The sequence below is a fragment of the Ornithorhynchus anatinus genome, chromosome 21 (genome assembly GCF_004115215.2).
Source record: "Ornithorhynchus anatinus isolate Pmale09 chromosome 21, mOrnAna1.pri.v4, whole genome shotgun sequence".
In the NCBI taxonomy this organism is placed as follows: Eukaryota; Metazoa; Chordata; class Mammalia; order Monotremata; family Ornithorhynchidae; genus Ornithorhynchus; species Ornithorhynchus anatinus.
In genome coordinates, this window is record NC_041748.1 from 17157212 (window position 1) to 17183552 (window position 26341).

At 55.4% G+C, this 26341-nt stretch overlaps 2 protein-coding genes across 2 annotated transcripts; both read right to left on the minus strand.

The window, feature by feature from the left end:
* Positions 1-4524: 4524 nt before the first annotated feature.
* DDX51 (DEAD-box helicase 51) lies at positions 4525-17656 on the minus strand. Its single transcript, XM_029049430.1, is given in 18 exon segments — positions 4525-5555; positions 6279-6386; positions 6389-6415; positions 6577-6640; positions 7137-7197; positions 7200-7237; positions 7771-7887; positions 7999-8114; positions 8212-8383; positions 9321-9466; positions 10523-10631; positions 11428-11534; positions 11886-11957; positions 12045-12190; positions 12803-12953; positions 14278-14417; positions 15157-15530; positions 17577-17656. Coding segments are annotated over 18 exon segments (1998 nt in total). The 5' UTR covers positions 17600-17656; the 3' UTR covers positions 4525-5528.
* Positions 17657-22840: 5184 nt separating this feature from the next.
* On the minus strand, positions 22841-24903 carry MIF (macrophage migration inhibitory factor). Its single transcript, XM_001507288.4, has 3 exons — positions 24737-24903; positions 23612-23784; positions 22841-23093 (listed from the first exon to the last, which is right to left on the minus strand). Exons 1-3 carry the CDS (start codon positions 24842-24844, stop codon positions 23027-23029), a joined length of 348 nt encoding a protein of 115 aa, XP_001507338.1. The 5' UTR covers positions 24845-24903; the 3' UTR covers positions 22841-23026.
* Between the last annotated feature and the right edge of the window lie 1438 nt (positions 24904-26341).

The window sequence follows — 26341 nt, forward strand, 5'->3', positions numbered from 1 at the left end:
TAGGTCAGCCTACCAACTCATTGGCTCTCTGCCACAGGGAAAACTTAATCCTGCCCAGGGGACACCCATTAATCAGATCTCAATCCCGGAAGTGTCACTGTCCCAGAACACTGTGGCTCAGGAGCTGCTGGGGGGAATTTGGGGTAGGAGGGTGAGCAAGGGAGGGGCAGATGGAAGAGAGGGAGGAAGGGAGGGGAAGCAGCTCAAACTCTCCTCCCCTCACGGAGCTTGCCCCGACCTGTGGGAGAGGAGCAGGAGATGAACGATGGGGCTCTCCTCTCCCTTCAGGTAACAGGGTGGCAAGTCCAAGCGCTTAGTACAGAGCTCTGCACATAGTAAGCACTCAATAAATACTATTGAATGAATGAATGAAAGTCGGGCGGAGGTTCCACTGATTGGGAGAGGTGCTTCTCTCTGCCACTCTTTTCTGCTCTCCTCCTTTCATTCATTCAATAGTATTTATTGAGCGCTTACTATGTGCAGAGCACTGTACTAAGCGCTTGGGATGAACAAGTCGGCAACAGATAGAGACAGTCCCTGCCGTTTGACGGGCTTACAGTCTAATCGGGGGAGACGGGCAGACAAGAACAATGGCAATAGAGTCAAGGGGAAGAACATCTCGTAAAAACAATGGCAACTAAATAGAATCAAGGCAATGTACATTTCATTAACAAAATAAATAGGGTAATGAAAATATATACAGTTGAGCGGCGAGTACGGTGCTGAGGGGATGGGAAGGGAGAGGGGGAGGCGCAGAGGGAAAGGTGGGAAAAGAGGGTTTAGCTGCGGAAAGGTGAGGGGGAGTGGTAGAGGGAGTAGAGGGAGAAGAGGAGCTCAGTCTGGGAAGGCCTCTTGGAGGAGGTGAGTTTTAAGTAGGGTTTTGAAGAGGGGAAGAGAATCAGTTTGGCAGAGGTGAGGAGGGAGGGCATTCCAGGACCGCGGGAGGACGTGGCCCAGGGGTCGACGGCGGGATAGGCGAGACAGAGGCACGGAGAGGAGGTGGGCGGCGGAGGAGCGGAGCGTGCGGGGTGGGTGGTAGAAAGAGAGAAGGGAGGAGAGGTAGGAAGGGGCAAGGTGGTGTAGAGCCTTGAAGCCTAGAGTGAGGAGTTTTTGTTTGGAGCGGAGGTCGATAGGCAACCACTGGAGTTGTTTAAGAAGGGGAGTGACATGCCCAGATCGTTTCTGCAGGAAGATGAGCCGGGCAGCGGAGTGAAGAATAGACCGGAGCGGGGCGAAAGAGGAGGAAGGGAGGTCAGAGAGAAGGCTGACACAGTAGTCTAGCCGGGATATAACGAGAGCCCGTAGCAGTAAGGTAGCTGTTTGGGTGGAGAGGAAAGGGCGGATCTTGGAGATATTGTAAAGGTGAAACCTTTACAAAGTAATAATAATAATGTTGGTATTTGTTAAGCGCTTACTATGTGCCGAGCACTGTTCTAAGCGCTGGGGTAGACATAGGGGAATCAGGTTGTCCCACGTGGGGCTCACAGTCTTAATCCCCATTTTACAGATGAGGGAACTGAGGCACAGAGAAGTTAAGTGACTTGCCCACAGTCACACAGCCGACAAGTGGCAGAGCTGGGATTTGAACTCATGAGCCCTGACTCCAAAGCCCGTGCTCTTTCCACTGAGCCCTCCCTCTCCTGCTACATTTTAGCCTCTTCCAAGGACTGCCCTTTCTTTTCAGGGCAGCCAGATCAAGGGCCAGGTCTCCTTTCTCAGAGCAACCAGGATAAGGGCTGGACCAAGGGCCGGAACTTCCTCCTCAGGACAGCTGGACCGAGATCTGGCCCTTCCTCCTATGGGCAGCCAGACCAAGGGCTCAGCCAAAAGCCAAACCTTCCTTCTCAGGATAGCTGGGCCGAAGGCTGGACCTTCCTCCTCAGGGCAGGTAGGCCAAGGACCCACACCCTGCTTCCGGCCTGCAACGCCCTCACTCATTTCAGACTGACAATTCAGACTATTTTCAAAGCCTTATTGGAGGCCCATCTCCTCCAAGAGGCCTTCCCTGATTAAGCCTTCTTTTCCCCTTTTCCTACTTCCTTCTGCATCACCATGACTTGCTACCTTTATTCATCTCCTCACCCAGCCCCACAGCACTTACATATCTGTAGTTTTATTTATTTATATTAATGTCTGTCTCCCCCTCTAGACTGTAAACTCATTGGGGGCAGAGAATGTGTCTACTGCACTCTCCCAAGGGCTTAGTACAGTGCTCTGCACACAGTAAGCGCTCAATAAAGACAGACTGTCACGTTGCTGTGTAAAAGTACGTAGGGAGAAGCAGCCTCTTTGGGCCCTCCCCTTGCGCGCCTGTAAATCCTGCACATGCCAGGAACACACTCAACGTCCCTCTGAGCAAACAGGATGCAAACCTTTGCCCTGTTCCCTCGTGTTGGAGGTTCCGCCAGTCAAATACTTTACACAGCTTTTTGGAGAAATACTTGATATGGGGATACACAGGCTCGTGATAGTCTGGAGCACCATATTTCCGATTCTTGGCTTAAGTTGTCACCACAGGCAATGGAGAGGGGCGCTGGGTCTTTGTGCCTCGGTTCAACCTCTAAGCCTCTCCAAGCCTCCCTCTCTCCCACCAGCCATTCTCTGCTGCTTCTGTCCTCTCAGACCCCAGCTGGCAGAGAGAACTGTAACGGAGCTGTTTAAAGTTGCCCCTTGCTATTGTTTGTTCTTCTGGTGCTTAAGCCCTTACTATGTGTCAAACACCATTCTAAGCACCACATTCAATTTTCAAAGCCTTATTGAAGGCCCATCTCCTCCAAGAGGCCTTCCCTGACTAAGCCTTCTTTTCCCCTTCTCCTACTTCCTCTGCATCACCCTGACTTGCTCCCTTTATTCATCCCTTTATTCTAAGCGCCGGGGTAGGTACCTGTCAATTAGGTCAGAGACGGTTCCTTCCCCGTAAGAAGTAAGAGGGAGAAAAGGAATCAAATTCAGGTATAAACTGTTGCTCTTTGGGAAATGGGGCGGGCTACCCCAGTGCCCCCCAACTCTGCTCGGCCTTAAGGTCCGGACCCACTGCCGGCCCATAATGGGGGCAGCTGAACCCTAAGTCAGGACTGGGGCGAGGAGGGCCGAGGCAACGTCAGGGTCCTTCAGACTGGGCGGGAAGAGCGCTCTCCTTGCTGGAGAATGAGTGCAGAGTAATAATTGTGGTATTTGTTAAGTGCTTACTACGTGCTATGTGTCACGCACTGTACTAAGCGCTGGGGTAGATACCAGCAAATCGAGTTGGACACGGTCCCTGTTGCACGTGGGGCTCAGTCTCAAACCCCATTTTACAGATGAGACGACTGAAGTGCAGAGAAGTGACTTGGCCAAGATTACATAACAAACAAGTGGCTGAGTCAGGATTAGAACTCGCGACCTTCTGCCTCCCAGGCCCACACTCCAACCACTGGGTCATGCTGCTTCTGAGCAGCAGAGTGACCCCTAACCTAATACTCCCATACCACCCCCTGACTTCAGTCCTCAGAGCCTCTTACCTGCTGGGGGGTGGTCTCATTCTCTGCAATGGACACCCATCCCTTCTCCCTCTTCCAGCTTGTTGTGGGCATGGAATGTGTCTTACTCTTATATCGTACTCTCCCAAGCGCTTAGTACAGCGCTCAACACACGAGTGCTCAATAAATACGACTGAATCAATGAACAAAAGCTCCAATTATTTTTGCCATTCCGCCTCCCCTATTAGTGCTGAGCTTCCTTGGAGGGCAGGTCTGTTTTCTTCAGCTGCACTCCTCCAAGCGCTTAGTACAGGCCTCAGCAGGCACCCAATATAGGTGCCTCTGATCTCTCTCAGCCGCTCTCCCATACTCCGTCTCCAACTCTGGCTTGGTGGTTCTTCATTTTTCATTTTTCCAATCTCCCCCGTCCTCTCCAGTTGGCCACTGCTTAACTGAAACGGCTGTTCATTCATACTTATTGAACACTTACTGCGTGCAGAGCACTGTACTAAGCAATTGGAAAGTACAATTCAGCAATAGAGACAATCCCTGCCTACACCAGGCTGACAGTCTCCCCTGTAAGCACACTGTAGGCAGGGAATGTGTCTATTATTATTGTACTAGCCCAAGCGTTTAGTACACTGCTCTGCACATGGTAAGTGCTCAATAAATATGACTGAGTGAATGACTCTTTGCCTCCTCATCCCTGGTCCACCGTCCGAGCCTTCAAGCTAACTAGTTACACAATTCCCAGAGCAGCACGCCTCCTCCAAGAGGCCTTCCCCACTTCGACTCCCCATTCCCTTGTGTCCCTTCCCTTGCACTTGGATTTCACCCCAAATCCATCCCCAACGCACCTATCCGTAATTTATTTACTTATATTTATGTCTGTCTCCCCCTCTAGACTGCAAGCTCCATTGTGGGGAGGGGGTGGTTGTCTACCAACTGTTATATTGTAGTCTCCCACACAAGTACAGTACCTTCCACATGGTAGGTGCTCAATAAGTACAAGTGTTTGGTTGAGTTCCTCCTTTTGGCAGAGGACATGCAACTGAGTACTAGATAGTGGTTTGTTTGTTTAGCCACCTGTTTACTATTTAATTATGTTTACATTCATCAGTTACCTCTGCCCGATTCTCCCCTACTGTAAACTTCCTCAGGGCAGGGACTGACCTACTTGCTTAGCCTCCTCAAGGAGTCTGTAAAGGGCTCAGGACACAGAAGGTGCTCAATAAATACTGGGGGGGGGGGGGGGGGAAGAGAAGGGGGAAGGCCTAATTTCTCTTCACTTCCCCGACTACCCTCAGCACTTGCCGTTTTAGTAGAAATGGCATTTATTCAGCGCTTACTGGGTTCAGAGCCCTGTACTAAGCACTGGGAGAGCATACACAATTGCGAATTAGATCCAGGTCCAGTCCCTCAAGGGGGAAGAGGGGACTGAAGACACGTAAGGAACGGAGAAACAATAAACCGCTAAAACATAAGACAAGGACAGATAGACGAAATAAACAAAGTCAGCAGGGTGGCGGGGCTGGAGGAGCGGAGCTTCAGGCTCCCCTTGGAGTCCAAGGCACAGCGGTGGTTAACAGCGGCCGCCAGCCTTCCCGAGGCTCTGTGCTGTAGGTGCTGTTCTTTCCCGCCGGGGTGGTGGGAGGCAGGACGAGATGGAGTCTCCTGGCTGGAGCATTTCATGCACGACTCCCGCGTGAGGGAACCCCCGGCACCGGAAACGCGCCGAACCCTCACTCAGAACCCCCACGGGCAGGGAGACCCAAGGTCGGGTCCGGCAGTCGCGGCCCGGGGGGGTCGACCTTTCATCCCGGCTTCTCCGGGCGGACCAGCCGCCACCACCGCCTCTGGTCCCCGATTCCGGTTTCCGTCGGCTTCACCTTCCCTGTCGTGGACGACGAGGGCCGGAGCTCTCTTGGCTTCCTTCTAAAAACAACTCTCCTGTCAACAAGCTGCAGCGGCGAGGACTCGAGGTGGTGCCCTACTCGCGGCCCGGGAGGCCGGCGCTTCCAGTCAGGTGGAGGCTTCAAGGGGCGGCAACCTCGACCAGGCCCCCCGGCCTCACGCCCTCCTCTGCTTCCGCTCCTCCTGTGGAGACAAAAGCCCACGAGTGACCCGGGGGGCTGCCTACTCTTTTTTGTTCATCTCATTCAGTCACGTTTATTGAGTGTTTACTGGGTGCAGAAGCATTGTAGTAAGCGCTGCTCCCAGAAACCAGCCCTAGGGAGCCCCTCGGCCTTCCCGGGCAAGGCAGCCCCAGTCAGAAACCTGTGTTGTCATCACCATGCCAGGAATAATACTGATTTTGGTATTTCTTAAAGTGCTGCTTATGCACCAAGGCACCGTACTAAGCACTGGGGTGGATATAAGCAAATCGGTTGGACCAGTGGTCCGTCCCCACCCCGGGCTGAGAGTCTTAATCCCCGTTTTACAGATGAGGGAACTGAGGCCCAGAGAAGTGACTTGTCCAGGGACCCACAGCAGACAGGTGGCAGCGCCGGGATTAGAACCCGGGTACTGCTGACTCCCAGGCCTGTGCCTTATCCTCAAGGCCGTGATGTGAGCTCCACGATAGCGTTTTGCTCCTCCAGGGGCCCCTAGAGCTCAAGTTTCTTTCCTCAGAAAGTGAAAGGACCCCCACCCACGGAGCATGGGGTGGGAAGCCCACCCAGAGCACTAGGGTTCAGGTCCTTCCCACCTCTCAGGAACCGCTCCCAAACCAGGGGAGGGAGGCCTTGGTTCCCCCCGGCCAGGCTGGAGTCGACTCTCTCTGCGTAGACAGAGATGGGGGCGGGTGGACGGGGCCCTCACCTTGATCGTCTCCTGGAGAGTGGCCAACGCAGCCTGGTACTGGGGGACCAGCGGCTCCAGCAGCTCCCGGCGGATCGGATACGGCTGCAGCGCGGGCGCCCCGGCCCTCCCCGGAGCATGCGCAGGAACTTCTGCTCCTGGGTGACCCACCCGAGAGGCGGGGGGTGAGACCGGGGAGGCGCCCCCTGCCACCCTCCCGCGGCCGGACCCCGGCACGTTGACCCGGGGTTTTCGGGGACCACCATGGATCCGGAGAAAGGGAGGCATGGGGAGGAGGCCTCGCCCCGGGCACGCTCACCTGCACCTTCAGCAGGAAGGTGTACGCCAGTCCGGTCCTGCCGGCCCGCGCGGTACGGCCCACCCTACAACCAAGCACAGCAGACGGGCCGCGGCGGGTCAGCCCGCTCTGCCTCGCCCTGCCCAGGTGGGAGAGCCCTGGGGGTCCAACTGGGAGGGCGTGGCGAGTGCCCCAAGGACTACATCCCCCAGGCAGCCTAAAATAAACCTCGGCCACCGCCCGCCCGGGGAAGAGGCCACGACAGCAGAATCCCCGCACCCTCCCCGAGGCCACTGCTGAGGCTCGGCGGGGTCAGCGAGCCGAGATCCCGGCCCCACCGGCTCCTCCAGTGCCCACGGTTCCCTGCCCTCGCCGGGAGGGCTGGGCCCAATTTCCCAGCCTGCCCGCAGCCTGCGGGTTCACTGCCAGTGCCACCTGGCCCGGCTCTCCCCCGCGGCTGCCACGGCCCGGAAACCGAGCCGTGGGAGGGAAGACCGGATCGGGGAGGAGGGGGACCGGACGGGGACCCGCTGCTCCCCGGGCTGGGGGAAGGGGCGACCCTCCCCAGAGCGGCCCCTCACCGGTGCACGTAGCTCCGGATGTAGTGGGGGGCGTCGTAGTTGATGACCAGCTTCACCCCTCTACGTCGATGCCCCGGGCGGTGGCGTCTGTGCTGATCAGCCTGGGACCAATAATTATCAGAAGAATTAAGGGTCCTCGTTAAGCACTTACCACATGCCACACCCCGCTCTACGCGCTGGGGTAGATACAAGGTAATCAGGTTGGACACAGTCCCCGTCCCACAGGGGGCTCACAGTCTTAATCCCCATTTTCCAGATGAGGGAACGGAGGCCAAGAGAAGTGAGGTGACTCGCCCGAGTCCACACAACAGACGTGTGGCAGAGCTGGGATCGGAACCCAGACCCTTCTGACGCCCAGGCCTGTGGTCTATCCACTAAGCCACGCTGCCGGTGGCGGGGGGGCCCTCAGTTACCCCAGCAACACATCTCGGGGCTGCTCACCCAGGCTCCTCTGGGGCCAGACCCCAGACGTGAGCCGGACGGGACTGGGCTCAGGCGGCATCTCCCTTCTACTGCCGCCTCGACGGGGGAGGACCCTGGCCTCACAGGTGCCTTGGTGCCCACACACCTCGAGTCCCCCCAGCACGTGTCCCCCCCGGACACCTCACCCGGCCCGGCCCCCCAGGAGACTCACAGCTGGATCTTCCCCTGCTCAAACTGCTTCAGGATCAGCTTCCTCTGGCCGGGCCCGAAGCGGGAGGAAAACTCGGCCACCTTCACGCCCCCGAAGGCCTGGATCAACAGGAACAGCCTGGGGGCGGGAGGCGTTGAAGCCGGGGGCAGGGGGCGGGCACCGGGCCTGCCACCCCCCTGCCCCCCCTCGGTCTCCCCGGCCTCGTCCCCGCGGTGCCCCCAGCCGCACCTGTGCGAGTTCTCCCTGGAGTTGGTGAAGCACAGGACCCGCGGGAAGTCCTCTTGATGCAGCAGGTGCAGGACGAGCATGGGCTTGGAGCTGAGGCTGCAGGGCACGTAGTAATGCTGCGGGCGACGAGGGGGGTAGGGGTGGGTGGTCCGTGTGAGCCCCTGCCCCCCGCCGACCTCCCCCCTGGCCCCAGCCTCCCCGCGGGCCCCTCACCGACAGTCCGGCGGGGAAGGTGTACTTCCCGTCCCCGGCCGGCCCCTCCCTGGTCCCGGTGGCGGAGAAGAGGCGGGGCTGGTAGAGACCCAGCTGCTGCAGCTTCTCGGGGTTCCGCGTCAGCGTGGCGGAGAACAGCAGCTTCTGCAGGGGCATCTGGGGGCGGCAGGAGCTGCGAGAGATGCCGGCCGGTTGGCGTGGGGCCCCGCGGGGTCGCCCCCGGCCCGGGGACCCCGGGACTGACCGCCGCCACCCCGACTCCTAGTTCGTTGTGGGCGGGGAATGTATCTGCTTAATGTTATACTGTACTCTCTCAAGCGTTTAGAACAGTGCTCTGCACACAGTATCTCTATATCTGTAATTTATCCTATCTGTAATTTATTTACATTAATGTCCGTCTCGCCCTCTAGACTGTAAGCTCCTTGTGGGCAGGGGATGTGTCTGCTTATCGCTGTATTGCACTCTCAGTACAGCTCTCTGCACACAGGAAGCCCTCAATAAATACGACTGAACAGTATCTACTGAATAAGTGCTCAATAAATACGACCGAGTGAACAGTAAGCGCTCAATAAGTACAACTGAATGGAGGAGTGGAAACACCCCCCCACTTCCTCCAGGACCCTAATTCTAATCCAGGGGCCTCTGCTCTGGTGGCGGCAAGGGGCTAAAATACCACACCTGGCACTGGGGGCAACCACAGACTCACCAGGCCCATCCCAGTCCCTCAGCCCCCCTTCCCCACATGGGGCTCGCAGTCCAAGCGGGAGGAGGAGGAAAACAGGGGTCTCTGTCCTGGCCCGGTCTCCCTTCCCACGACCACACGCTCTGCCCTTGTATTTGCTCTCTGTAACCGGCTCTCTTGGCCCACTTTCAAAGACCGCCCTCCAGTGACTGGCAGTGACGCCCAGCCAGCCCCGGGGCAAAACAGTCAGAGTTGCGCTGAGGGGGCGGTCCGGGGAGCGGCTGGCTCGGGGCTCCCCTTCCAGAGGGCAGGAACTCCGCGGGCAGAGCGGAGGCTGCGGGGCAGCCTCTCTCTTCGGAGGACCCGGCGGGGGGCCGCAGGAGATCCGGGTCACGGAAGGGACGGAGACGGGGGCTCGGCCCGTTACCTGGCAGCGGTGATGACCCCAGGCGCCGTCCTCTGGAGCAGTTCCCCGGGACCCCCGGACCCCGTGCCCCCGAACACAGCGGCCATGACGCGGGGCAGCCAAGACTGCTGCATGCTGTCAATCATCCGGTCCGCCTCGTCGATCACCTGCCGGGGGGAAGGGGGACGGGGAGGGGAAGGACACCTGGGTCACCGTCCGACTGCCTATACCCGGGACTGCACCTGCTCCACCCTCGGGAAAATCGGTCCTATGGTGGAGGTGGAACCAGGAGAGAGGGAGACAGAGACCCTCCCCACTCCAACTCCCTCAGCCAGCAGGCAGGACCTACTATCAACCTGCCAGACCCGTCCCCCAGAGTGATCAGTCCCGGGGGCAGCGAGACCTTCCTGAGTATGGTCAGCCGGCACTACCTGCCGTGCTTTGGCCTTCTGTTGCCTCGCCCTCCCCGTTCCCACCGCCACTTCCCTTCCCACACTTAAAGAAACAATTGTCTCTGGGCCTTTGGAAAGAACCAACCCAGCCATCCTCCCTTTCGCTCGCCACACCGGTTTGCTTCCAGTCCCAAGCCCGCCGCCCGCCTTGGGAGGAGAGATACAGGATGGGCCCTGGCAGGGTAGAAATAGACCAGTCTTTTACACCGGGCAGCGGGCAGGTTTGAGGTGAGGAAAGACAAAATGATGGACCCGGCTAGTATCCGGCTGCTGCTGTGCCCCAGAGGAGTCTCTGCACTGACAGCAACAGCTAGCAAGGCCCGGGGTCCGGCCACGAGTGCCGGGGACCGGGGCACCGGACGAAGAGGAGGGACTGGATGGCAGCCAGCTGAGGCAGGGAAAAGCCACTGCGGGGACCGGGGCACCGGACGAATAGGAGGGATTGGATGGCAGCCAGCTGAGGCAGGGAAAAGCCACTGTGGGCATGGAATTGAGGGAGAGGGACAAGGCCAGGGCCGGGTAAGGAATGGGAAGGACGATGAGGACGAGGACAAGGAGGAGAAGGAAAAGGAGGAGGAGGAGAAAGAAGAGTAGGAGGAGGAGAACGAGGAGGAAGATGAGGACGGCGAGGACGAGTTCAGGGAGGAGGAGGAGGAGTGGGTCTCACCCAGCTGGAGTGGACCCCCAACAAGGCCAGGGCCCAGAGGGAAGCCCTAGGGTGTGGGGGAAGGGGAGTGGGCGGATGGACTCTGCCAGGGGGGACCCACTCACCAGGAAGCGGAGCTGCCTGAGGCTGAAGCCCGGGGTTTGGTCGATGTGGTCCACCAGCCGGCCTGGGGTGGCCACCACGATGTCGGCCAGGCTGCGGTAGCCGGTGTCCCTGAAGAGGCCCATGAGGACGAGCTGGGGATGGCGCCCTGGGCCAGGACCGGCCGACCCGGGACCTGGAGGAGCCGGGCCTCGGCAACCTCCGACGGCCAAATGGAGCTGACCCCTACGGGGCTCAGCCCGGCCAGCATCGGGAGCCAGTTTTCTCAGCAGCTGGCCCGGTGGCCACAAACCCTCCCAGTACTTCCGCACCCATGGCCCACCCTGGGATGACAATAATAATAATGATGGCTCGGATTAAGCACTTACTATGTGCCAAGCACCGTTCTAAGCGTAGGGGTAGATACAAGCTAATAAGGTAACAGTCTCTGTCCTACAGGAGGCTAACATTCTTAATCCCATTACACGGATGAGGGAACTGAGGCCCAGAGAAGTTAAGTGACTTGCCCAAGGTCACAGAGCAGACATGCGGGGACAAGACGTGGGAGCCATTTTAGCTCTGGTCAGGCCCCGAGCAGGGAGGTCAAATGCAGCTGGAGGAGGCAGGGCCGGCAGGAGAGAGGCAGCGTGGCCTAGTGGAAAGAGCCCCGGTCTGGAAGTCAGAGGACCTGGGTTCTCTTCTCGGCCCTGCCACCTGTCTGCTGTGGGACCTTAAGCCAGTTCACTTCTCCGTGCCTCAGTTTCCTCTCCTATAAAATGGGGATGAAGAGTGTGATCCCCGTGGGGGACAGAGACTCTGTCCAACCTGATTAGCTTGTATGTACCTCGGCACTCAGAATGGTGCCTGACGCATAGTAAACGCTTAACGCCATAAAAAGGTGTTGGGAGAGAAGGGGACGGGGCCGTACGTTTCCTGGACGAGCAGCTCCTGCTCCTTGGCGAGGGGCTTCTGGCCGGTGATCAGAGCGACCCTGAGCGCCGTCTGCTCCGTGTATGTGTGAAACACCTTGCTCACCTGCACGGATGGACGGGAGAAGGTAGACGGAGGTGTGTTAGGCGACGAGGATGCCCTCTACTCAGTTTGGCTCGGGTCTTCAGCCCGGGCTCAATGGCCCCTCGAGTGGGTACTGGATGAGCGGGCGGGTCCCCCATCCCCGGGCCAGCAAAGCTCCCACCCAAGTCGGGTGGATGGGCAGGGGGTAAGGGGGCAGTCGTGGCCTGCCCAGATTGAGTGGCTTCTCTGTCAGGGAACGAGACCACCTCTCCCGGGGCCCTCAGAACTTGCCACCCGTAGCCGAGGAGGGGGACGGAGGTGGGGACTGTGAGGGGAGAAGATGAGCCCGCCGCCCCCGCCCCGCCTCCACACCTGCTGGGCGAGCTCCTTTGTGGGCAGCACGACCAGCGCCCGGATGTGGCACACGGCCCGCTCCGACAGGACCTGCCGAATGAAGCGAAGCGGGTCTCAGGGCCGGGGGAGTGGGAGCTCCGGAGGCTCGTCCCTCTGCCGCCCGCCGTCCCCACTCACCTGGACCACGGGGATGACGAAGGACAGGGTCTTGCCGCTGCCCGTGGGGGCCGACACACAGATGTCCCTGGGCCGGTAGCCGCCCCTGCCCACCAAGAAGCCGTGGGTCGCACTCTCCAGGACCACGGGGATCACGGCGGCCTGAACTAAACGGGGCAGAGAGAAAAGACGGCCCGGACGTAATCGATCGTACTGACTACACGTTAGGGGGAGTACAATATAACTGACACATACCCTGCCCACCACGAGCCAGGTAGTTCGATCCAACCCACGGTCCCAGGAATAATAACAGCAACTGTGGTACTTGTTAAGCGCTTGCTCTGGGCCAGGCACTGAACTAAGCGCTGGGGTGGACACAAGCCAATCGGGTTACACACAGTCCCACACGGGGCTCAGAGTCTCAATCCCCATTTTACAGATGAGTTAACTGAGGTGCAGAGAAGTGAAGTGACTTGACCAAGGTCACGCAGCAGACAAACTGCGAAGTCGGGATGAGAATCCATGACCTTCTGACTCCCAGGCCCGGGCTCTAACCACTAAGCCGCGCTGCTTCTGAGCAGCAGAGTGACCCCCCACCACCCCGACCTCAGCCCCCGGGACCTGTTGCCTGCTGGATTCACCGCAATGGACGCCCACCCCTTCCGGCCCCAATCATCTTTGTCAGTCCGCCTCCCCTGCTAGCACTGAGCTCCTTGAGGGCAGGGGCCGTGTTTTCTTCTGCTGATTCTGGGAAGACACCTTCGTAGGGCATGGGGTACCTGGAAAATAGCTGGAGATGCCGTTGGCCTCTAGCTTCTTTTGGACATCAGGGTGGATCCCCGGAATATCCCGGATGGGCACCAGGTCTTCCGTGACGCTCTTCCTGACCCGGCTGGGCTCAGCCAGCCACTGGGGTAAGAAAGGCTGGACCTGTTTGAAGAAACAACTCGTTTTTCTCCCCCTCTAGACCGTAAGCTCATTGTGGGCAGGGAATGCGACTGTGACACTGTCCTATCCCAAGCGCTTAGTACAGTGCGCTGCACATACTAAGCGCTCAATAAATACGATCAACTAATTGACAATCCTTGACTTCTCTCCCCTCTCTCTTTTAACCTCCTTCTTCAGCCAGTCACCAAATGCCGTCGGTTCTTTCTTCCCGACATCTCCAGAATCTGCCCCTTCCCCTCCACGCTGGCCGAGCACTTGTCAGATCCCACCTCAACTACTATATCGGCTGCCTCGCTGACCTCCCCGCCTCCTACGTCTCTCCCGCCTCCAGGCCATACTTCACTCTGCTGCCTGGATCATTTTTCTGGGAAAAAAATCACTCAGCCCATACCTTCCCACTCCTCCCAAACCATGCTGTGCCCACTCCTCTTCACATCAAGCTGAAACTCCTGCCCAACAGCTTCAAGACCCTCCGCCGGCAATTTCCGCCCCCGGCTTCTCCTCACTCGTCTCCCACCCCACCCCAGTTCGGCAAGCTTGGCGTTCCTCCCATGCCAACCCATTCGGTGCCTCGATCTCATTGTTCTACCTCTCCACCGACCTCTTGCTCTTGTCCTCTCCCTTCACACCCAGCAGCAGACTAATAATAATAATGATGGTATCTGTTAAGTGCTTACTATGTGCTGGGCACCTCTCTATTGGGAGCCTCACTGTCTCAATCCCCATTGTTACAGATGAGGTCACTGAGGCTCAGAGAAGTGACATGCCCAAGCAGACAAGTGGTAGAGCCAGGATTAGAACACATGACTTTCTGCTTCCTTTGCTCCATCGACTACGCCATGCTGCTTCTCTACAGCTCTCCCCCATCTTCAAAGCCCTCCGGAAATCCCATCCCCTCGAGGAGGCCTTCCCTGATTAATCTCACATTCCCCCACCCTATCCTGGCTCTGCCACTTGTCTTCTGGGTGACCTTGGGCAAGTCACTTCACTCCTCTGTGACCTCATCTGTAAAATGCGGATGAAGACTGTGAGCCCTATGTGGGTCAGGGACTGTGGTCAATGCAATTTCCTTGCATCCACCAGCACCTGGCACAGAGCCTGGCACATAGTAAGTGCTTTAAAAAATACCATTATTATTATTATTTATTATTAATAGCGATCCCTTCCGCTGACACTTGTGTGTCCTCTTGTGTATTCATCCCCCCGCCCCCTGGGGCTGCCTGTTGAGGGAGCAGAGGTGCTAAAGACACCACTCTGAACACCAGAGGAGAATCGGGGAGCCCGGCACCCACTCTATATCGCCTACCTTTTGCAGAGCCTTCTTGCCAAAGCCTCCGAGGATGAGCGCGTCGGCCGGGCCGGGCGAGGTCTCGGTGGTCTGCTTCTCCTCGGTCTTCTCCGGGGCTCCTTCCTTTTCCGGTCGGTTTCCGCTTCCCCCCAGCAAACCTGCCAGCCAGGGGAGAAATGGAAAGATCCCGATATGACACCGTATAGAGATAAAGAGCCCCAGGGGATGAGTCAAGAAAGGCAGGCCCAAGAAAGGGAGCAAGTGGGAGCAGAGCGAGAACGACTTGAGAGAGGCTGGCCAGACACAAGCAACAACAATAATAATTCTTATGGCATTTAAGTGCTTACTATGTGCCAACACTGTTCTAAGCACTGGTGTAGATACGAGGTAATCAGGTTGGACACAGTCCCTATCCCACACGGGGCTCACAGTCTTAATCCCCATTTTACAGATGAGGGAACTGAAGCGTAGAGATGTAAAGTGACTTGCCCAAGGTCATATAGCAGACAAGTGGTGGAGTCGGAATTAGAACCCATGACCTTCTGACTCTCCGGCCCATGTTCTACCTGCTACGCCAGGCTGCTTCCCCAACTCCACGCAGAACAGGATTAGGGCCCAGGACCGACAAGCAGGACTAGAGAAGTAGTGTGGCAACGTGAAGTGACCTTGAGCAAGTCACTTCGCTTGTCTGTGCCTCAGTTACTTCATCTGGAAAATGGGGATTGAGACTGTGAGCCACAGCGACAGGGACCGTGTCCAACTCGATTTGCTTCTGTCCACCCCAGTGCTTAGTACAGTGCCTGGCACATAGTAAGCACTTGACAGATACCACTAATATTATGATTATTCTAGCTAATGGAACCCCAGCCCAGCCCACACTCACCAAGAAGGAAATACCTGCAGTGTCATGGCCATTTTCCATTTTTCCTTTTTTCTTCTTTTTCCTTTTCTTCCTGGGGCTGTGGGTCTCTTCCCCGACAACCTCCACATTTTCGGGGGCCGCGTCTTTGGAGGGGCTCTCCTCCTCTCGTTTTCTCTTCTTGATTTTCCCCTTTGGCTCCACCTGGGCATCAGCCTGCCCGGGCGGTGTCCGGGGGTGGCGGGGGGGTTCAGTCTCCGGGTCCGGCGCCTGGGGTTTGCGGGAGGGCTCGGGAGTCGCCGCCGCCTCCTGCTGCTTCTTCAGCTGTCGCTCCCGGGCCTGCCGTCGTAGCCGCTCCAGCAGCGCCTGGGCCTGGTCTCCGGGGCTGCTCTCCTCCCCCTCCTCCAGGTACCTGACAATTCCAGGCAGAGACCCGAATGTGTGCCCGGAAACTACCCCAACCCCTCTCACCCTTCCTAGTACTGAATAATAACAAAGGTGATACATAATTAGCCCTTACTATGCACTCAGCACTACGGGAAAGAAAACGGCATGGGCTTAGTGGATAGAGCCCGGGCCTGAGAGTCAGAAGGTGATGGGTTCTAATCCCAGCCCTGCCACTTGTCTGCTGTGACTTTGGGCACACTGTTTCACTTTTCTGGACCTCAGTTTCCTCATCTGTAAAATGGGGATTGAGACTGCGAGCCCCACGAGGGACGTTCATTCAATCGTATTTATTGAGCGCTTACTGTATGCGGAGCACTGTATTAAGTGCTTGGGAAAGTACAACACAGCAGTAAAAAGAGACAATCCCTGCCCACAACGAGCTCGCAATCAACAGGGAGAGGGAATGTGTCCAACCCAATCTGCTCGTCTCCATCCCAGCGTTGAGAACAGTGCCTGGTACACAATATGCACTTAACAAATGTCATCATTATCATTATTACTATTAGATACAATCCAATCAGGTCACAGTCCCTGTCCCATAGGGAGCTCACAGTCTAAGGGAGAAGGCAGGGGTTTCAGCTTCGCTTCACAGCTTGAAAAGCAATGTGCCTTAGTGGAAAGAGGCCGGGCTTGGGAGTCAGAGGTTGTGAGTTCTAATCCCAGCTCCACCACTAGCAGCTATGTGACCCTGGGCAACTTAACTTCTCAGCACTTCAGTTCTCTCATCTGTAAAAAAATGGGGATTTAAGACTGTGAGCTCCATGGGGGACAACCTGACTACCTTATATCTACCCCAGTGTTTGGAACAGTGTTTGGCACATAGTAAGCACTTAAATATCTTTTTTTATGTGAGGAAACTGAGGCACAGAGAAGTGAATAATATCAATAATGGTACTTGTTAGGTGCTTACTATGTGCCAAGCACTGTTCTAAGCGCTGAGCACTATGCGCTGGAGTGCCTTGCACAAGGTCACACAGCGGGTGAGTGGCAGAGCCAGGTGGAGAAGCCAAATGTCCTGTCCCCCTGACCTCCCTCAGACCTCCCCTGGTGGTGTGGGTGAATAATAATAGGAATAATGGTGGTATTCTGTTAAGTTCTTACTATGAGCCAAGCACTATCCTAAGCGTTGGGATCCATACAAGGTAATCAGGTTGTTCCACGAGGAGCTCACAGTCTGCATCTCCATTTTACACAAGGAGATAACTGGGGCCCAGAGAACTTAAGTGACTTGCCCAAAGTCACCCAGCTGAGAAATAACAATATTCATTCAATAGTATTTATTGAGCGCTTACTTTGTGCAGAGAACTGCCCTAAGCATTTGGAATGTACAATTTGGCAACAGATAGAGACAATCCCTGCCCAACAACAGGCTCACAGTCTAAGCAATAAATAACAATGGCATGTGTTAAGCACTTACTACGTTCTAAGCGCTGGGGTAGATACAAGGCAATCACATTGTCCCACGTGGGACTCACAGTCTTCATCCCCATTTTACGGATGAGGTAAATGGGGCCCAGTGAGGTGACTTGCCCAAAGTCACCCATCTGAGGAATAAGAATAAATAATGGTGGTATTTCTTAAGCCCCGATTAGGTGCCAAGCACTGTGGTAAGCGCTGGGGTAGAGAGAAGGTAATGGGGTTGTCCCACGTGGGGCTCCCAGTCTTCATCCCCATTTTAGAGATGAGGTAAATGGGGCCAGGGGAAGTGACTTGCCCAAGGTCACACAGCTGAGGAATAATAATAAATAATGGTGGTATTTCTTAAGCCCTGATTAGGTGCCAAGCGCTGGGGGTAGAGAGAAGGTGAGGGGGCTTCCCCCGGGGGGCTCCCTGTCATCGATTCCCCCTTTGGCAGATGAGGCGGCTGAGGGCCAGAGAGATGAAGAACCCGGGGGCGGAGGCAGGACGGGGAGGCCGGGCCGATGGAGAAGCCGGGCTCCCGCCCGCCGGGCCGCCGCCGCCGCCGCCGCGGTTCCCCTGAGGCGGCGGCTCCGGTCGGTCCTTCTCCTACCTGTCGATCCGAAAGAGCGCCATGTTGGACGGCCTCCAGGCGATGACGTCACACGCGGCGGGAGGGAGACCCGCCGCCGCCGCCAGGGGCCGCTCTCGCGAGAACACGAAGGGCCGCTCTCGCGAGAACGCGCTGGGCCGCCCGACCCGCCGCACGTCGGGGCTCGTGACCCCCTCGCCTCGTGACCCCCTCGCCTCGTGCTCTTAAAGGGCCAGCCTCAGTCCCACCCCTGCAGGAGCTAATAATGCAATAAATAATACTAATAATAAATAATAAAAAAAAATAATAAATACTACTGTATGAATGAACATCCTCTTGATTCTATTTATTGCGATTAAGTTGTTTTTGGCCATCTGTCTCCCCCGATTAGATTGTAAACCTGTCAATGGGCAGGGACTGCCTCTATCTGTTGCCGAATTGTTCATTCCAAGCGCTTAGTCCAGTGCTCTGCACAGAGTAAGTGCTCAATAAATACTATTGAATGAATGAATAATACTAGTTGTGCATTCATTCAATAGTATTTATTGAGCACCTACTCTGTGGAGAGCACTGGACTAAGCGCTTGGAATGGATAAATCAGCAACAGATAGAGCCAGTCCCTGCCCACTGACGGGCTTACAGTCTAATCAGGGGAGACAGACAAAAGCAATAGTTATCTTAAGCTCTTACTACTACTAATAATGTTGGTATTTGTTAAGCGCTTACTATGTGCAGAGCACTGTTCTAAGCACTGGGTAGATACAGGGTAATCAGGTTGTCCCATGTGAGGCTCACAGTGAATCTCCATTTTACAGATGAGGTAACTGAGGCTCAGAGAAGTGAAGTCACTTGCCCACAGTCACACAGCTGACAAGTGGCAGAGCTGGGATTCAAACCCATGACCTCTGACTCCCAAGCCTGGGCTCTTTCCACTGAGCCCCGCTGCTTCTCTCTAATCAGGGGAGACAGACAAAAACAATAGTTATATTAAGCTCTTACTACTACTACTGCTACTAATGATGGCATTTGTTAAGCACTTACTATGTGCCAAACACTGGGGTAGATACAAGGTAATCGGGTTGTCCCATGTAGGGCTCACCATCATAACTTCTCTGTGCCTCAGTTACCTCATCTGTAAAATGGAGATTAAGTGACTTGCCCAAGGTCACAGAGCTGACAAGTGGTGGAGCTGGGATTAGAACCCACAACCACTGACTCCCAAGCCCGGGCTCTTGCCACTAAGATATGCTGCTTAATACAGTGCTTTCATTCATTCATTCAATAGTATTTATTGAGCGCTTACTCTGTGCAGAACACTGTACTAAGTGCTTGGAATGGACAATTCAGCAACAGATAGAGACAATCCCTGCCCACTGACGGGCTCACAATCTAATCGGGGGAGACAGACGGACAAAAAACAAGACAACATAATCACGATAAATAGAATCAAGGGGATGGACACCTCATTAATAAATACTGAGGCCCAGAGAAGTGAAGTGACTTACCCAAAGTCACACAGCTGACAAGTGGCGGAGTCTGAATTAGAACCCATGACCTCTGACTCCCAAGCCCGGGCTCTTGTCACTGAGCCATGCTACTATATGCCAGGCACTCTCCCAAGCGCTGGGGTGGGTACCACCAGATCGGGTTGGACACAGTCCCCATCCCACGTGGGGCTCCAGTTTCAATCACCATTTGACAGATGGGGTAACTGAGGGCCAGAGAAGTGAAGTGATTTGCCCAAGGTCACACAGCAGACAAGTGGCAAAGTCGGAAATAGAACCCATGACCTTCTGACTCCCAGGCCAGTTTTTTATCCATGCTACTTGCTACACAATTGGCCCATCTCATTCCCCACATAATAATAATAATTATAGCACTTGTTAAGTGCTTACTTTGTGCCAAGCACCGGGATAGACACAAATTAATCAGGTTGGATTCGGTCCTTGTACCACATGATCGACGATGATTATGGCATTTATTAAGTGCTTACTATATGCCAGGCATTGGGGCTCACACTCAATCGGTCTCTAGACCACGGGCCTGGGAATCAGAAGAACCTGAGTTCTAATCCCAGCTCTGCCACATGTCTGCTATGTGACCTTGGATAAGTCACTTCACTGGTCCTCGGTTCCTTTACCTGTAAAATGGGGATTAAGACTGTGAGCCCTATGTAGCACAAACTCTGCATCCAACCCAATTTTCTTGTATCTACTCCAGTGCTTAGAACAGTGCCTGGCACACAGTAAATGCTTAAAAAAATACCATTTTTACTATCATTATTATTATTATTGATAATTATCCCCATTTTACAGATGAGGTAACTGAGGTCCAGAAAAGTGAAGCTATTTGCCTAGGGTCACACTGCAGACAAAGGGTGGATTCAGAATTAGAACTCAGGTCCTCCTGACTCTTAGGCCTGTGCTCTCTCCACTAAGCCATGCTGCTTACACCCGGTGATTTGCCCAAGGTCACACAGCAGACAAGTGGCAAAGTCGGAATTAGAACTCAGGTTCTTCTGATTCCCAGGCCCGTGCTCTATCCACGAGGGCATAGTGCTTCCCAAGCTCTTAGCAGAGTGCTCTGCACACAGTGCTCAATAAATACCATTGATTGATTCCCCACATACTCCATCTGCCGGGTTCTAATCCCAGCTCTGCCACTTGTCTGCTGTGTGACCTTGGGCAAGCCACTTCGCTTCCTCTGTGCCTCCGTGACCTCATCTGTAAAATGGGGATTAAGACCGTGAAATCCATGTGGGACAACCCGATTACCTTTTATCTACCCCAGTGCTTAGAACAGTGCTTGCCACATAGGAACCACTTGACCAATACCACCATTCTCTCTTCCCGCTGCAGCTCTTCCCTGTTCTACCACATCACTCATCTGATTCCGAGCCATGGCCATGAACGACCTACACCAATCCTATCCCATTTCGCTCCCCTATATACCATCACAAACCAGCACTTACCTCACTCCATCTCCCACTTCTCTCTACCACACTTTTACGTCCCACCTCTTATCTGCCATTCCATCTCCCATTTACTCCATCTTCTATCATCTTTTTACCCCCCCCCCATGGCTTATCATTTCTTTAAACCCTATCACTCCTATAAACAATCTAACACTACCAGCCATCTTAACTATCTCTCCCCATTCCCATGTTTCCCCTTATCCTTTCTCGCCCTCTCATCACCCCTACACCATATTACTTCTACCAAGTGCACACAGTAAGCACCTAAAAAATACTCTTATTACGCCGACTCTGGGTTGCAGGACCCCGCAGGCCATTAATGGAGGGAAAATGCAGAAAGAGGGACGGTCGCGCAGAACGGGGCACCCATTTTCTCAATGCCTTGGTTTATGATTCAGTGTTGCTGCTGTGATTCATGGTGGCTCCCGGGACCTCACCCAGGGTGGGGCAGTCAAGTAGAAACCTGAGAAAATTCAGAGTTTTAAAAGTGGAAACTATCTCCCCAGATCCTGGCTCTGTCTTTTTTGGTTTCTACTTGTCACTGCCTTCTCTAAGGCCCCAAGGAGCAAGATGGAGGACTAGAGAACGGCTATAGGAAGATATTGTGATAAAAGGCCTCAAATCAGATCCCTCCCTCCTACTATCCACATCTTCTCCCATTTCAACCCAGCCCACATGCTTTGCTCCTCTAACACCAATTTATTCATGTCCCTCAGTCTCCTCTCTTTGCCCCCTTCACAGCCAGCTACCGCTCTCCCCATTTTCAAAGCCTTCTGAAATCCCACCTCCTCTAGAAAGCCTTCCCGAACTAACCTTTCATTTTACCATTCAATCCTTCCTCGCTTCCGCACCAGCTATGAACTTGATTTTGTAACTCCCTGAACTGATATTCACCCCACTACCGTCCCCAAAGCACTTATGTGTACGTATCTTTATATTATATAAGAATAATTATAAAGAATAAGCTTAATTCGTAAATACTCCCCCTTTAGACTCTAAGCTCGTTATGGGCAGGGAATGTGCTAATTCTCTTGTGCTGCATTCTCCCGAGTGCTTAGTAGAGTGCCGTGCACATACTAAGCGCTCAATAAATACCACTTATTGTTGCTTCTCTTACCTTACTTTAATGTCCATCTCCCCTATTGGTAAGCTCCTCAAGGGCAGAATTTGTATGCTCACTCAGGCGCTTAGTACAGTGCTTTGCACATGGTAAGAGTTCAATAAATACCACCGATCGAAGAAAGTCTTTCAGCTAGCTCATAAGAGGGGCCAGGTTTCTGAACAGATTGTGCTGTGCAGCTGCAGGGGTAGGAACAGAGAAGCAGCATTGCATAATGGATAGAGCACGGGGCTGGGAGTCAGAAGGTCATGGGTTCTAATCCTGGACCCGTCACTTCACTTCTCTGTACCTCAATTATCTCATCTAAAAAAAGGAGGGTTGAGACTGTGAGCCCCACCCGGGACAGGGACTGTGTCCAATTCGATTTGCCTGTACCCACCACGATGCTTAGTACAGTGCCTGACTGAATACGTGCTTAATAAATACCACTGTCTTTATTATTACAGTCAAATCAGTTCCTCATGCACGCAAGGCAGGTGGGCAGGAGGGTGGGTAGGCCCCTAAAGGAGGAAAGGGCTCCTTTAGAAAAGGAGATTCTGGGGCAGAGAGAGACTCCATCTCTCCCGGGAGCTTGTCAAAATGAAATTTCAGGGCCCCAGGCTGTGCCTTATTAAAAGGCATGATTCATTTTAATGGCCCCCTGCTTCTAGCAGCCAGAAGAAAAACTGTTACATGGTCCTATGGGATGGACACAGCTCTCAGTTCTCAATGGGGATGACAACCTCTTTGGTTCATTAGAAAGGAAGTTCCCGTGCCCCTCAAAAGGTCTCTGCTCTGGTGGTGGAGGAGGGCTGATTCTTTGGGACAAGGAGGATCAAAATGTTTATTTTTTTTTTAGGTTTTATGGTGTTTGTACCTGGCACTGTTCTAAGCGCTGGGATAGATACAAGGTCATCAGGTTCAAAACAGGTCCAAACCTATTTTACAGATGAGGTAACTGAGGCCTAAAGAAGTGAAATGATTTGCCCAAAGCCACCCAGCAGACAAACGACAGAGCTGGAATTAGAACCCAGGTCCTTCTGACTCCCAGGCCCGGGTTCTACCCATGTTTTTTCTCAAAACCTCTAGGCATTTTGCCCCTAGAGGGCCCTGCCCCCTTTGGGAACCCCTTCCTTCCTCAAATTAAAAAGGTCAGAAAGCCTCACCAACATCCTCCCCCTAAAACCCCGCAAAGCAGGAGTTCAAACGAGCTTCTTTCTGAAGTCATTTATTTGTCTTCTACCTAGGGGCCGGAGGTCACGGCAGCAGCCCGACGGTGCGAGAGGAGAAGCGCCAACCCTTTGATGAGGGACACGGAAGAGCTGAGGTCAAGGGTCCGGTGGGGTTGCGACGGCGGTCAAGGGGGCGGGGAGGCTGTGGTGGGGGCGGGGTGGAAGCTCAGGCGAAGGTGGAGCCGTTCCAGCCTACGTTGGCGGCGTTCATGTCATAGTAGTTGATGTAGACCCTGTGGGAAGGGATCAAGAGACACTGAGGTGACCCTATGGCCCAGGCCAACATGGCGGGAGCCACTGACCTCTCCTCTGGAACATAAAAACCCTCAACAATTCCTTTCCTGGCGGACAGTGGTGTCCCCCGACCGAGGCCGGCAACTTAAAATTCAAATTTGAGTGAAAGTACGCTTCCAGTGCTGTGCGAAGCGGGTTTCGACCCTCTGGCTCAGAGAAGCGGCTTGGCCCAGCGGAAAGAGCCGGGGGCCCGGGAGATGGAGATGTGGGACCTTGAGTGAGTTACTTATCTCCTCTGCGCTTCCGGCTCCTCCCCTATAAAATGGGGATTCGATTCTTGTCCTCCCTCCCCGTGAGTCCTGAGTGGGACAGGGTCTGATTATGTCAACTCAAGCCCGGCGCTCAGTACACGGCTCCGCGCAGAGGCCGGTCTCCAATGTTTGCCTGATGGATTGGCGGCCTCTCGCTGGGGTCCCGGGCAGCCCAGCCCCCCGCCCCGCCCCCGCCCCTCTCCCACCTGTCTGCAGGGATGTTCAGGTGCTTGGTGAGGAGACCACAGAGCAGCTTGGAATAAGTTTTGTTCTGCGGTCCCCCGATCTTGCCGATGCTGTGCAGGCTGCAGAGGGCGCAGGGGTCGGAGGTGCCCCCGAAGGCCATCAGCTGGTCCGGGGAGATGTGCACCGCAATGTACTGTGGGGGGAGGAAGGGGAGGCCCGCTGGGGTCAGCAGTGGGGGTCTTCCCGGCCCTCGCCCGGCCCAGGCCGTTCCCCGCTCAGGGCGCAGCCTGCATGCACTAGGGGCATAGCCCCACGTGCACGGGAGGAGGCCTAGACCCCAGACCCAGCCCCCCCAGCTAGGGGCAGAGCTCCGCATGTACTGGGGGGTGGGAGGGCGGATCCCAGCTCAGGGCACAGTCCACATGCCCAAGAGCGTGCCCAGCCCCAACCCCATACCCCAGTTCAGGGAGCAACCCTCATGCCCGGGACAGGGCCCAGCCCCCTGCGCCCCTGCACAGGAGAGGGCCCGGCCCCAGATCCCAGCTCGGGGAGCAACCCTCATGCCCGGGAGAGGCCCCAGCCTCCAGTCCCCGTGCAATGCCCAGACCCCAATTCCGGGAGCAACCCTCAGGCCCGGGAGAGGCCCCAGCCTTTGTACCCGGGAGAGGGCCCAGTCCCCAGCCCCCAGGCCCCGTGCACAGAAGAGAGCCCAGCCCCACCCCTGACCCCAGTTCGGGGAGCAGCCCTCATGCCCGGGAGAGGGCCCAGGCCCCAGCCCCCGTGCACGGGAAAGGGCCCAGCCCCCAGCCCCCAGCTCGGGGAGCAATCCTCATGCCCGGGAGAGGGCCCAGCCCCGAAGCCAGCTCGGGGAGCAACCCTCATGCCCGGGAGAGGGCCCAGCCCCATGCACAGGAGAGGGCCCAGCCCCGACCCCACATCCCAGCTCGGGGAGCAACCCTCCTGCCCGGGAGAGCCCCCAGCCCCCATGCACGGGAGAGGGCCCAGCCCCCAGACTTTGTACCCGGGAGAGGGCCCAGCCCCCAGCCCCGTGCCCGCGGCCTCCCCTCATCCCTTCCCGCCCGGAGCCCCCGGCCCATCGCCCCCAACCCCCAGGTCGGCTTAGGGGGCTGGGGGACCCCGGGCACCTGAGCGGGCTTTCCGGTGGCCTGGGCCAGCTGCTGGGTGAGCTCGCCGAGCAGGGCTGCGGGCACGGCGGCCCGGCTGACGTTGGTCTGCAGGGTGAAGATGGGCATGGCGACGGGGAGGATGGAAGGATGGACGGCACGACAGGACAGGACAGGGAGGGGTGGGGGCGGAGTGGGGGTGGGGGCGGGGTCTCCCCACGTGACCTGCCCCGGGAGCCGCTCCGATTGGCCGGAGGGCAAGGGAGGGGGGTGGACCCCGGATCCCTCCCACCCCTGGCCCAGCATTCATTCATTCATCCATCCATCCATCCATCCATCCATTCATTCATCCATCCGTCCATCCATCCCTTCCATCCCTCCATCCATCCCTTCTATCCTCCCATCCATCTTCAGCATGGCTCAGTGGCAAGAACCCGGGCTTGGGAGTCAGAGGTCACGGGTTCGAATTTGTTAAGCGCTTACTCTGTGCAGAGCACTGTTCTAAGCGCTGGGGTAGATACGGGGTCATCAGGTTGTCCACGTGAGGGTCACAGTTAATCCCCATTTTACAGATGAGGTCACTGAGGCACAGAGAAGTGAAGTGACTTGCCCACAGTCACCCAGCTGCCAAGTGGCAGAGTCGGGATTCGAACCCATGACCTCTGACTCCCAAGCCTGGGCTCTTTCCACTGAGCGATGCTGCTTAATCCTGGTATTTGTTAAATGCTTACTATGTGCCAAGCACTGTTCTAAGCACTGGGGTAGATACAAGGTAATCAGTTTGTCCCACATAGGGCTCACAGTCTTTATAATAATGCATATATATGCATTATTATAAATGTATAATATGTAAATATACATATTTAAAATTCTATTTATTTATATTGATGCCTGTTTACTGGTTTTGATGCGTAGGTATATCTAAAATTCTAGTGATATTGATGCCCATTTACTTGTTTTGGTGGGTATATATCTAGAATTCTATTCATTTATATTGATAGCTGTTTACTTGTTTTGATGTAGATAGCCAGAATTCTATTTATTTATATTGATGCCTGTTTACTTGTTTTGATGTGTAGATATTTAGAATTCTGCTTATTTATATCGATGCCTGTTTACATGTTTCGTGTTAAAGTTAAAGTGCTTACTATATGGCAAGCACTGTTCTAAACTCTGGGGTGGTTGCAAGCAAATCGAGTGGGGCATAGTCGTTGTCCCACGTGGGGCTCACACTCTTAATCCCCACTATACAGATGAGGGAATTGAGGCCCAGAGAAGCGAAGTGACTTGCCCAAGGTCATAAAGCAGGAAAGTGGCGGAGCGTGAACGTAAGGTTTAGAACGTAAGGCCCTCTGACTTCCAGGCCCGGGCTCTTTTCGCTAGGCCACGCAGTTGGGAATGCTCAGGGGCAGAATGAGGGAGGGAGTTCGGGAGGGCAGGGGGCTGGGGCAGGGGCTGCTTTGTGGGGTGGGAGTGGGCAGAGATTGACCCCAGGCTGGGAGTCAGAGAGGGCCTGAGGCAGGGGCAGGGAGAGAGACCTAAGAGACCTGAATAAAGAGATAAATAAATGGAGAAGGAGTAAAAAGGGAATGGACGGGCCAAATAGGAAGGGAGACAGGGGTGGAG

Excerpts from the sequence above, each read along its gene's own strand:
- MIF (XM_001507288.4), bottom strand. The coding sequence starts at position 24,844 with ATGCCCATCTTCACCCTGCAGACCAACGTCAGCCGGGCCGCCGTGCCC. Across the intron at positions 23,785-24,736 it reads CCACCGGAAAGCCCGCTCAG|TACATTGCGGTGCACATCTC; the intron begins GTGCCCGGGGTC and ends CTCCCCCCACAG. Across the intron at positions 23,094-23,611 it reads CTGAACATCCCTGCAGACAG|GGTCTACATCAACTACTATG; the intron begins GTGGGAGAGGGG and ends CCCTTCCCACAG.